The sequence below is a fragment of the Uloborus diversus genome, chromosome 7 (genome assembly GCF_026930045.1).
Source record: "Uloborus diversus isolate 005 chromosome 7, Udiv.v.3.1, whole genome shotgun sequence".
Taxonomy (NCBI): domain Eukaryota; kingdom Metazoa; phylum Arthropoda; class Arachnida; order Araneae; family Uloboridae; genus Uloborus; species Uloborus diversus.
Genome location: NC_072737.1, coordinates 74,867,508 through 74,880,586, shown reverse-complemented (window position 1 = coordinate 74,880,586; position 13,079 = coordinate 74,867,508). Strand labels below are relative to the sequence as shown.

Genomic DNA, 13,079 nt, shown 5'->3' with positions numbered 1-13,079 from the left:
TGATAAAACCCGCACACTTCAGTTATATTTCGAATATATATTTCTGTTACTCAGTTTGTAAATTTTATTTCCGCTGGTTTAGACTTTATTCCGACGTTAGAATAAAGACATTTTGTACAGTGCTATGGAAACTTAGTACTGGCAAGTTTTCGAAAATCTGGGAAACGAAGTTTTTTCCGAAAGGTCAGTTAAAATGTAAACATTTTGCCAAAAACATTTATTAGGCCATAAAAGATCATATAAAAGTTCTTTAAAATAAAAAAGTACGTATTTTAAAAATCCGTCAAATTAAATTAAAACTGAAGTTTGAATGTTAAACAATTCACTTACTGAATTATTTATCGCCAATCTCACCAAGCAACAACTACTATGTTATCCTTAAACGCAGCAATATTTTGGATTTTCCAATTATTTGTTGACGTAGTTTTAAACAAAGTTTTAAGCTATTTGAGCAAATACATTTCCGAGTTTTACTTTTTTGGTCAAACACGTTTTAGGTCAAAAACCCTTTTATAAACTCTTGTCCAGGGTTGCAAATAGTATAAAACTTACATAGATTGCACAGATAAAACATTTGCAATTACAGAGTAGAGTCATAATAAAATCAAACCCTTTACATCCTTAGTGTACCAAATGTGCCATCTTTGGAAGACATTCAAACATTTAACTTAAAATGCAAAATAAAGCTTACCTGTTGACTTAATGTAGCTTGGTTCCAGGTACGAATATTTCTTCTTGATGATAGTTAGAAATCCTCTCGAGCTAATCTTTATATTCCTTGGTTATATAGTCAACCTCAAGCTAAAGACGTACATACTTCTACAGAAAGGGTGATAAAATAAAACGTGATTGCACCGGAAGTTGCTGTGAAAATTGCCACTAGAGGGCTAGTGTTGTCTGCTGATGTTTTCCACTCTTGTTAAATTTGTGTTGTACATTTTTTTTTGTGGTATTTTTTGAGGTAATGCGGAAGGTCTACTTCTTGAGGTTATGTTGAAGGTCAGGTGCTGTGTGGGTTTTGTTTTGTACTATTCCTTGAGGTTACGTCGAAAGTCAGGTGCTGTGGTATAAGTAGTTATAATATAATCAGTATGTTATCATGTATACAAGATCGAATTTATCTCCTCATTGACGGCATGAACTTCAATAGGTATATAACTATAATTTTAATTCATTACTTTACAATTACAGAGCTATGAACAGAAGAGAAGCCTTAACGGCAAATGTTGGACATGAAGTGATATATTAATGTAACATTACTCTGGAAATTTGTCTGGTCAAAGCTTGTGGTAAAAATGCTTTACAAACCTTGCAATTTCTTTTTCGCGTTTCTCTTTCTAAGTTGCTTACCTGTAAATTAGCTTTGCAGATTTTTTTTTTTTAATTAAAAATCTTTCTTTTATATATTTTCGCTGTTCCGTCCTTTTACTTTGTCCCTTTAACTGAGTTACGTTTTGTGACTGCCTGTTTTTTGTTTTAAATGATATTTTCAATGAGTCTTGACTCCCTATGTGATTATTGTAGCATCAAAAACTTTGTTAGTTGTGATGTTTATCGCATTGCACTGTAGTTACTAATCAAAGTATGAGTAACGTAAAACAATACAATATTTTGTATATTAATACAAGGTTAACTGTATGTGAATTTTATGAATACAAATATATTAAAACATACGATTTAAAATAGGAAAATAACCGAGCAGTTCATTGCACTCTATTTTGTCAAAAAAACGGTAGTTAATTTTGATTAAATACTAGATTATTTGATTAAATAGTGTTTTTTTTTCTTTAATGCTTTAATAAAGGTTTGAAGTCAACAGACATTTTTTTAAAATTATATTATCATTATTAATTGCGAAAATGTTCATTTAGGAAATAATTTATTTTGGCAGTAAAAGAGAGAGGAGCGGGAACAAAAAATATTGTAAAGGAATGAAAACAAATGAAAACTTGTTTTCGCATTAAAACATATTTTAATGTGTCGTTATTTATCGATGGGAATGGGTGATTTGGAAAGTAGTTATTTTATTCATGAGAAAAAAAAAAGAGAATAGTTTTAGGGAGTAATAAAACAGATATTTCCGTATGTGTTTTTTCTAAAAAGGTTTACAAATAGCAAACAATTATTGAAAACTATTAATATTGTATCAGCGTCTCTGTGGAGCGCTAGGTATGTATAAACTGTTTCATGCATTAGTTTATTTTTTTAACTGAAACAGAAAAAAATATATTGTTACAAATTCTGTAAATAGTAATTATTTACATGATTAATTTGTTGTAATCTGGCTAAATTTGGCGTTTATGCCATTATCTTTCACCTAAAACTACCTTAGTAATGTAACCTGTAAATAGTTTCTTGTTATGAATATAAAACCCCCTTACATTCGAATGAAGTATATGGTCCCTAGATTTCTAAATGATAAGATTTGTGAATGGAATAGAAGAAAATATGAGAAATTGGTAGAACGTTGTAGGATTTTCTGGATCTTCCTTTGCTGGTATGAAACGCCGGGCGTCTTGTGAATGAAGGAGAGTCAGTTAGTTTTCTTTCTAACTGTGAAGTCTCGTTTTCAGCGTTCTGCTGGATGTACGTATTAGCCTTTGCACAGTGTTTTTGCGTATTTTGATGTAAATACGTGTGTGACCGTTCAGGTTATGGTGTTAATTAATATTTGCCTGATAGTTGTGGTTAATTTAGCTGTTGCTAACGATATTTCTTGTACATAGTTGTAAATAAATCTGTGTTTTCTCAAGAACTGTGTCGTCATCAAAGAATTTCTTGAAGTGGCTGTAACAATATTTTGTTCTATTAACCTTTTTACTGACCTATAGATACGAGTCATCTCTGCCATGTACTTTCACGCAAATTGTGTTTAAGTGAACTTCCACTTCAAAATGGACGTAAATGGAACTGGGGAAAATTGGTAATAACAAGGAAATACTGAGCATGATTGAAAAAAAAATATATTAATATGCTTAGTATATCTCTACCATTTGAGAATTACGCTGTATACCATGCTTGTACACAGAATAAGGTGTAAGGATATGAGATTAAAATAGATGATAAATTGCATCTATTCTTCGACATGACATTAAATATTTCTTCTGTTAAGCTAAGAGTAAACTGTCTATAAGGCCCAAAAAATGATCGAAAAAATCATTTTCAAACGAGCAGCAATGCACATGCTACTGATTTTAGATATTAGTGAAGCCAAAAATTTGTCTCCCTCCCCTCTTCTCAATAAAAGCATCTCTTTTTTATTTAACACTAGTGGTACACACACGGCTTTGCCCGTAATAGAAAATTAAAAGGTCTTTTGGTTCGCCTGTATATTTACAAATAACTTACGGTGAATTTTCTCGCCAATTGGCTTGTGCCCATGTTACTGTTCCACTTTATGATAATTTCGTAATTTACTCGTCCATCTTATGATAATTTTGCTCAAGAAAATGTTCTTAAAATTGGAATAGAAAAAGAACGACATCGAATTTTTGAAAAATCGTTTCGAGGTGCACACCCCCATACTACATACTAATCTTGTGCCAAATTTCATGAAAATTGGTTGACCAGTCTAAGCACTATGCGTGTCACAGAGATCTGGACAGAGATACTTTCAGTTTTATTATTAGTATAGAAAATTCAAAGAAAAATTAGGAGTTTCCCTTTTGTTTTTCTCCATTTTTCTGCCACTTGCTAGCAAGAGAGAGGCCCAGCACCCCTGCTAATATTTTAAGAGTTGCATGCAGCAGCAACCTCGGAGTCACCTCCCCCCCCCCCAGTATTTGGTCGCATTTCTTTTTTATGTAGGGTAAACCGGGTATAGTTGATGCATTTTTTTGATTCTGAGTTTTCTGAATTTTGTTATTAATGTTACGAAGAAAAATAACATTTCATGAAAAACTATTAGTATTTTTTCTGAAAAATAATGATTTCAAAACCCCTATTGACACAATTTTTTTTATGTAAATAGTATCTTTTTTTTTCGCATTTATCAACTTAGCCCAGCATGGGTGAAGCTGATACACAAATGAATACATTTTTATAATAACGTATAAAAACCACTAAATGAAGTTTTTTAGATTTTGTTTTAAAGAAAACTAGGTAACAAACGTTAATCTGATTACCAGCTTATATAAGCATAAAAATAGATATCATTTCTAAAATAAGCATTTTCAATCATTTCAAGAGAAATTACTTCCTTTAATTTTGGTCACTTCTAAGCATTTTTGAAAAAAAAAAAAAAAAAAAACTTTAAAATTCGGGAGTTAAATTCCTTCACGTATCAACTTGACCACCAAGCGCGATGTATCAACACGACCCAAACAACGTTATTACGTTAACTCGAAAACGATGAAAAGGCAACTGAGAAAAATAACGACCTTTTCTTAGGTTAAATTACGCCTCCTAGTCAAGGAACACAGTAGTATTTTTCGTAATATGACAATATGACTTAGTTAAACACCCTGTACAACAGTTGAAAGCAAACCATAAAAATCTACTTCGGTTCAAAAAAAAATGATTTGAATAACTCTCAAACTTAAAAATACAGGTTAGTGGTATTTTTGCTTACATAGGTTCAATCAAATTTAGTCTGGTACTTCCTCAGAGTTTCAGTTATGGGTACAGATGCTGTCAAGAATTTAAACCCTTGTAACAACTTGACCCAGTCTCCCTTATTGTGGTTCAATACGACACAGAACGCATAAAACACTTCAACAATCTTTCTCCTTTTAGCGATTTTTTTAACGTCCGTTAGTTTATATTGTTATTTGTTCTTCTCGTCGGATTGATATGTTCCTCACAAAATCCGAGCAGATGTGCATCAGAAAAAAGCTTTTGCAATCTAGAGTTGGGGGCACTGTACACGAAATATGCTAACCATAAAATGTTTCCATGATGGTGTTTCTAACCCTATACCTTTAGAGATCATTATGTCTCACATCATTCCCATAAGTTCAAGTTTATTTAATAAATTATCGACAGCAAACAATTTATCAATTGCATTACTTTATTTTACATAGTGAGGTAAACACATTGGTACTGTTTGACCACGGATTGTATGGAATTGGCAAACATCCAGTTAAGGCGATTCCATCTGAATGAGGGGAAAAATAAAAATTTTACGCGTGTATTCCGCTCATTTGAATGAGACTCTGCTTAATTTAGAGGCTAACATACATCTGCAAAATCTGACATCCCTGAAAACAAATAGATGCTTCCATTTCCGCGTGTAAACCGGATGTTTGCCTTTCCATACAATCCGTGGTGTCACTTCAAGGTTTATATTTGAAAAAAAAATAGGATTTCATGTCCCCCAGTGGATTCAAACGTGCTACCTCTTGAATCCATTGGGAAACCTGGAATCCTATTTTTTCAAATATAAACCTTGAAGTGGCCATTACTGAAGCACTTTTAAGCACTGGCCACTTCCGGTATGTTTACCTCAAACGAATTATTTTTCGAAATTATATTGTAATTGGAAAAAAATATCCCTCTCAAATTTTGGCCAAAAGTTTCATTTTATTCACCTTTAAATGAATGTTGAACAGTTTTTCGGGCCCTAGGCTCTGTATCTATACCTTAGAACGTATGCATAGCCAAAATATCCACTTTGACGACCTCTGAGTTAGTTATCACGAGCTTTCTGGTAACATCTGCATGTTCGTATGAATGTTGGCTCGGACGTATCTCGCATAGCTCGAAAACTGTTCAACATACAAGGTTGAAAACGATGTACGTAAACTCTCAGTAGGATCTCATTGCGCAACTCTCCTTCTGGTTTCATTCGGTTACTCCAAAAGGGGTCTCTTAAACGTTTTTGGGGCAATTCAAAAATTTTTTCGAAGCAAACTTAACTGACGCTATAACTTATCGACTACATAGCGATGTGTTCAAGCAATTAAAGGGGGCGGGGCAAGAACATGATATGTCACAGGTTGTAAATTTTTCAGTTGGCCAATTTCCACCTTGTTAAAAGTATTTAGAGTTTTTAAAAGGTATTATACACTCTATAGTCTGCAATGCCAATAACAGATATGTTTTTCTCCGACTGACATTGTCATGTTTACTTCAATTTTAGTTATGAGAAACATGAAGTTTAACTGACAAGTTACTCCTTGTGGCTTGTCAAATTTTTGCCCCATTCCTTCAATTGTATACCACAAACGGTAATAAAAACACATTTCGTTATATTTGAAAGTATAATTCTTTATGTGTATCCTACTTTTTTATGAGTAGGAATGTATCTAAAAAGCTCTTTAGTTTCGCACTGGAGTTCCTAGTACCCCCCCCCCTTCATTCGTAAAAAAAAGGCTTTATGTATGCAGGAGGATTTTAAAATTAGGGAGTTCACTAAAGTGAGAAGCTAAAGGGTATCGGCATAAATGATTTTTTGATAAAATTGAAGAAGCGAGTTCTGATCTCCATACTAACAATGGTAACATGTTGGATGACGTTTTTCTCGTGCTTTATTTTCAACAGAAACCATATACACTAAAATATCTATTGGTATTGATAGAACTTGCCGTTGAAATACGCTTACCATACGCAGAACATTTTCTGATGCGCTTTGATTTTTCAATTCCTCTTTATTATGAACTTTTTTGTAGTTCTTAGGGGGTTCGTAAAATAAAGCATTAACCGTGGTTTCTTTGAATATATTTTCGTGACATTAAAACCAGTAAACATCGGAACTCTGATATTTCAGGATGACACCAGTTTTTATGTACGTCTGGATATTGAGTTGTATTTCAAATTTAATTTCCTAAGGAAAAACAATACACTTTTTTATAAAAAGTAAAGCGAAAAAATTCAAATAAAACTTAGCGCTAAAAAAGTTTTAAAAAAAGGAGAACATTTCGGTACATCTCACATGAATACAATTACATTCGAATCTCGTTCCAGTTGAATAAACAAAAAAAAATTACATCTGGCAAAAAAATAAATCTCATTTTTTCCCCAGAATTTGGAAATAATGATATCAAATAAGTGCACTGATTCGGAATGACACAGCGCGTGGTCGTTGCCAACGTGGATATCTTTGAAAGATTAAATTCTGTCTCGTCTGCGACGATCCTTTTGTTGCGTTTTTTTCCCTCTAAAGCGGAATGAAAAACAAAATCGGATTGTTAACCTGATTGTTGGGGTCTCCAACAGCCCACGTAAATAGTTACGGAGCATATGTTAAAAATCTTTGTTTTTGAAAATGTTGAAAAAACGCGAAAAAAAACCATTACACGCAATTACTCTGAGTGATAATATTCTGTTACTTAATACTTCAGTCATTAAAGTAATTACTATTTTGAAGGAGAAAAAAAAATCTCTTGTCCGCAATGGTTTAAGATGATCCAAAGTGCGTGCTAACATTACCAGTACAAAAATTAAATTTAAGTAATAAAATTGAATTGTTGAAGTCTGTTTTTAAATGTGCCGTAAATTACTTAAATACAGCGTTAGCATAAAAGAATATCCCGGTTTTAATAATTTATATTTCATAAGCTATTACACTTAGCACTGTAAATGATGCACAAAAATAAAGATAAGCTGCGATTTTTTTTCTTTCGTTCAAAAATGTTAGTTGTGTGCGCCTTTCTTAACACGACACACATCTATAACATACATATTGGAGTGGTTCAATGTCACTTACATGTGTGCGATCTGTCAGTTCTTGCATTGTTTTGGCAATGGTGTTGTGTAAACATTGTCTTTGAAGAAAGCTCACAGAAAAAAAAATGAATTTGAATTTTTACATCTGGAATTCAACTTATGTTTTTCGCAATCACGAGAGTGTGTGTGTGTGTGTATGTATGTAGGCGTGTGTGTTTGTGTCTGTGTGCAGGCATGTGTGTGTAAATGTGTGTGTCGGTGTGTGTATGTGTGTTTGTGTAGATGTGTATATGTGTGCGTGTAGGATATGGGTGCAACCTGGAGACGGTTTTCGCTAGAGGAGCAGTATCGGGAGGGGCCGGTTGACGATGATGCTGCAGAGGGATACGGGGGAAAATAAAATCATATTAATTCAAAACAGTTAAATGAGAATTTTTCTTGATCAATGAGATTGCTCAAAAAAAAAAAAAAAAAAAAAAACAAATCACGTGGAGTTAGATCTATCTTGAGAACACATAAAAGGAAAATCATCATCGCTTGCACGGCAAATTTTACGTTCATCAGTTACGAACATCAGTGACGCAGCGAATTTTTAAAAACACCCCACAGAAGTATTGGTTTCAACAATGCTGCCAATCCTAATACAGTAGTTAATACACGTGTGAGGACTGTTGTGTCCAAAAAATCTATTCGGGAAGGAATTTCTGGCTGCGCTAGTGCGGAACGTAATTACTTACGGTCAAAAAAACTTGGGCAGTTTATTTTTAAGTATCAATTTTCGTGGTGAGTGCAATTGTTTGTGTAATAAAATTTTTTAATACCGGGATATTTTTTATGCTTACAGCGTATTTGAAATCAATATTAAATCCGCCTATTAACACAATATGCTGTTTTGTAAATTGAAATACAACCTTAATTATTGGTAAAAAAAAATATCCAATGTATTATCAGCAGTGATGTTCTCATCAGTTTTTCTGAAGGTAAACTACCAGTAATTCATTACGCACAATTTGTGTATGTGACCATATACATAGTATGTCATAATATGAAAATTTATGAAGCATGAGGGTATACGCTTTATGTCTAAAAAATGTTTGAGGGTATACGGCTTACATGGAGTATACAATATGGAAACACCACTGATTATCAGCCATTGTTAATCTCCCTCCATCTACAAATGCTGTAGTCATAACACATTCCTTTCTACTATACTTCTTTCTCTTAATTTCCAACAGCTAAGTTTACTTTAAATGGATGGAAAAGATAATTTATTCGACTTTAATCGCTGCCATAAGTGATCATCATTCTAGTACTTTTGTAAAAATTTATTTTACTATTTCCAGAATTAAGTAGTAATAAACAATACTAAAATTGAAACTCCTACCTCATTCTGTCGTGTTTCTTCCCGGGGAGAGCTTGCTTCGTCAAGACATTCTAAGTGGCTGCAATTCACGTCTTATCTCTGGTGAAAAAACTCACTCAACAAATTTAGTGATTTTAAATATGTATATTGAAAACTACATACTACATTCTAAATTCTAATAGTACACTTATACACAAACAGACTAGACGCGTACACACAGTTGCGCTACTTGCTACTACACTACTTCTCAGTTCGTATATGAAGTTCTGTCCTGAAACTCGCTCCGAGCGCCCTCTAGCAAGCAACTGAAGACAAGTCTTTTTTGAACACTCCCCACTTGAGTTTCGGGGTTTTGCTCAAACGGAACTCAGCATAGCACATCATGGTCTGTATTTGTCCGGCAATCGAACTAACCGTCCAAATCTCGTGGTGACTGGAGGAAGCCCAGGAAACTCTGGTGCATCCGGAACAGCTTCAGGAATTTCTTGACTTTCAGTATAATTTCTTTTAGGTTCGTCGTTGATGGGGAGTTTTTCTTCATCGAGTTCCAAGGGACATAGCTTGCGAATAGGTCTAATCAGTATTCCTGATTTCGTTTTTATCTTAGCCGTTCTCGCAATGGAATCTTTGCTGAGATAAATTGACAAGATTCTACCTAGAGGCCAATATATTCTTTTCAGGTTTTCATCCCATATTAAGACGATATCACCTACCTCAGGATGATAGATTTTTCCTTTCATAAATGGCCTCTGCCGCAACTGACTCAAGTATTCACTACGAAATCTGAAGCGCAAATCCGACATCAATCTTCTCCTATAGATGAGTCGTTTGTTTAATTCTTTATTGTCTGATTTTAGATTGTCTAAGTCTGCGAGTGTCTTTTATGAAAAGTTCAGGCGTTAAAGGATGCAGATCATCGGGATCGTCACTGATGTAAGTCAGAGGACGAGAATTTAATTGACTTTCGCAGTCGCAGAGTACTGTCTCCATTTCTTGGTAGTTCAAAGAAGAGCTACCTAAAACTTTTCTTAGGATTCTTTTTAGCATGCCTATCAAACGCTCCCAGAACCCACCCCACCAGGGCGCGCTTGGAGGAATGAATTTCCAGATTATGGGAGTAAATGCTGTTTTCAATTTTTCAATGTTGACCTTTTTTGAGGAGTTGTCCGCGCCGATGAAATTTGTGCCATTATCCGAGAATATAATGGTCGGGCGACCTCTTCTCGCTATAAATCTTCTCAGAGCTAAAATGAAATTGTCTGTTGACAAAGCTGCTAGTAGTTCCAAATGAACAGCGCGATAAACAGCACAAGTAAAAATAAGGATCCAAACTTTCTTGTTTTCTTTTATAATCAAAGGACCAGCGACGTCCACCCCAATAGCTTCGAATACCGAGGCCTCTCGTACTCGATCTTCTGGCAGTGTACCTTCTGGAATGTCGAGTTGTTTGACACTAAATCTTTGGCAAACGACACAGGTTCTGATTATCTTCTTGATAGTTCTTCGGCTTTTAAGAATCCAATAATTTTCTCTAAGAGCCACCATTAAAGATTGTACTCCTGGATGTCCAAGCTCTTGATGTTTGCCTAAAATAAGATTCTTCACAACATGATGATCGGACGGTAGAACTATTGGAATTTTGAAATTGTCATCTTCTTTACTCATCGTAAGCTTCGTTTTAACTCTTAAAATTCCATCATCGTCCGTAAATGTTGCCAAAGGTTTCAGATGATGAGTCTTCTCACTCAATTCATCATGTTGAACTTTTCTCAAGATTTTTAGCTCAGCTCTTTTAATTTCTTCGTTAGACAAATTTCCCGATTTTTTTCTTAATCCTCTAGAATTTTCATAAAATCGGTATATCCAACCTGTAACTCTAATTATTTTCTTGTAGGAAGAGATATTGTTATAGAATTCGTCACTCTTCTGATTCGAAGATGATACTATAATCTTCTTCTTTTCAGCACTTATGTTATTTTCATCAGGTGAAAGTGCGAAATTTGGCCATTTATCTCTCGAGTCTCTTAACCATGCAGGGCCTTCGTGCCATTGTTCCTTCAGTAAGTTTTTTACCGAGCATCCTCTTGAGAGTAGATCAGCAATATTTTGTGCTCCAGGAACAAAATTCCATTCAGATGTTTTTGAGAGTCTTCTAATCTCGCTGACTCTGTTGGATACAAAAATCATCCAAGGGCCTTCTTTCGTAATCCAATACAGAGCGTCCATGGAATCACTCCAGAAAAATGATTCAATTCCTTCCAAACTCAAATGTGTCTTCACTGAATTGGCCAATCTAGCTCCAATATTGCATGCTAGTATTTCCATCCTTGGAATGGATATCCTTTTCAATGGAGCAACTCTAGATCGAGCTTGAATTAATTGGCAAGTGACTTCACAATCGTTTTCTACTCTTAAAAATACACACGCAGCATATGCCAATTTTGACGCATCACAGAAAGTGTGGAGAGTCAGCTTCGATTCACTTAGATCTAAATGAGAAAGTCTACGTGGAATTTTTAAATATTTCAGTTCGGATATTCCATTTTTCAAATTTTTGAATTATTTCTTTTGGTAATTTTGAATCATAAGAGATTCCTAATTTCCAGCATTCTTGAAGGAGCAATTTTGGCATTAATGTTACTGGGCAAGTGAATCCTATTGGATCGAATATTTGGTGAGCTACGGACAGAATTTTCCTCTTTGTAATTTGTTCATCTTCGTTCCCTGTTTGGATCAGTTGGCAGGATAAGTTATCGTTTTCTCTATCCCATGCTAAACCTAACACTGGTACTTCCTTTTCTTCGTCGGCAATAAAACTATCACTGACCGGTTCTTCTATTTCAGGTAGAAAAGTGTTTTTCTACCTGAAATAGAAGAAAAGTATTTTTCCATCCACGTAAATCAAATTTAGCTGGTTTTAGAATTTTCTGAGTTTCTGTTCTAAAATGTTCCAATTCAGCAACCGAGTCCACGCTTGCAACACAATTATCAACGTACAATGAATTTTTCAGTTTCATTGCAACAGTCTTAAATGGCTCTTCTACTTGATCTAAAACATGATTCAAAACTGCTAAGAGTAAAAATGGGGAGCTCGAAATGCCGAACACAACCCGGCAATGCCTATAGGTGACTTCTTTTTGGGGATCTCCTTCCTTCCACCATAGGAATCGTAGAACGTCTCTGTCGGAATCATTTAAGGCTATTTGTAAAAAAGCCTGCTTGATATCCGAAATAACTCCGATTTTTCCCCACCTAAATCGGTTTAGAATAGCGGGGATCAGCTCAATAAGGTTGGGACCTTTCTCAACACATTCGTTTATTGATACGGAATTTCTTGTCTTAGCGGATCCATCGAATACAGGACGCACTTTAGTGGTGGAATTGTCTTTAAACACTGCTCTATGAGGCAGATAATGTGTACCCAGACCCACAGGACCAGCTTTCTTTTGGTCAACTTCCTCAATGATGCCTTCTTTTTCCCACTGGTAAAAAACCTCTTGATACTCTGTTAATCGATTCTTCGATTTTAGGGACCTTACTGTATGCTTGAGTCTTTTTCGAGCTAACTCTTTGTTGTCAAGTAAAGGAGGGTGTTGATCTAACCAGGGTAAATTAACCTTGTATCTTCCTGTACTGTCCCTACTAACTGTTTTTCTGAAATGTTCTAAGGCAAGCTCTTGGGTTTCTATTTGAGTACGTTTCGTACAATCATCTTTAATTCCCAAGGTGTCTAAATTCCAGAGATCTGTCATCTTCGCATTGTTTACATGTAGTGATAATACTAACATTGAACTATTTATTTCTGTGGTTTCTATATCAGATTTACCCAGGATAGTCCACCTTAGTCGAGTTTCTACCGCAACCAAGCTTCCTGAAATATGTTTTATATTTCCTGTCAACAATTTACCAGCGTAATCAGCACCAATAAGCAAAATAATTTCGTTAGGATTCTTTTCATGCAAGCAGGAATCTTCATTTATCACTAAGTTGAATATTCATATCATTCAATCGTTTTAAATAATGAGGATCAGTCATTTTAGGCAGAGAAGCACAAATTTTCTTTTGATCTAAAACTTCTAACTCAAAGTTATAGTTTTCTTCAATATTTGAC

The 13,079-nt window shown here is 34.6% G+C and overlaps 2 protein-coding genes across 2 annotated transcripts; both read right to left on the bottom strand.

Moving 5' to 3' along the window:
• Positions 1–9,808: 9,808 nt before the first annotated feature.
• LOC129226745 (uncharacterized) lies at positions 9,809–11,293 on the bottom strand. The gene has a single exon (XM_054861375.1). The coding sequence runs from the start codon at positions 11,291–11,293 to the stop codon at positions 9,809–9,811; it is 1,485 nt and encodes a 494-aa protein (XP_054717350.1).
• Positions 11,294–11,808: 515 nt separating this feature from the next.
• Positions 11,809–12,720, bottom strand: LOC129226744 (uncharacterized). The gene has a single exon (XM_054861374.1). The coding sequence runs from the start codon at positions 12,718–12,720 to the stop codon at positions 11,809–11,811; it is 912 nt and encodes a 303-aa protein (XP_054717349.1).
• Between the last annotated feature and the right edge of the window lie 359 nt (positions 12,721–13,079).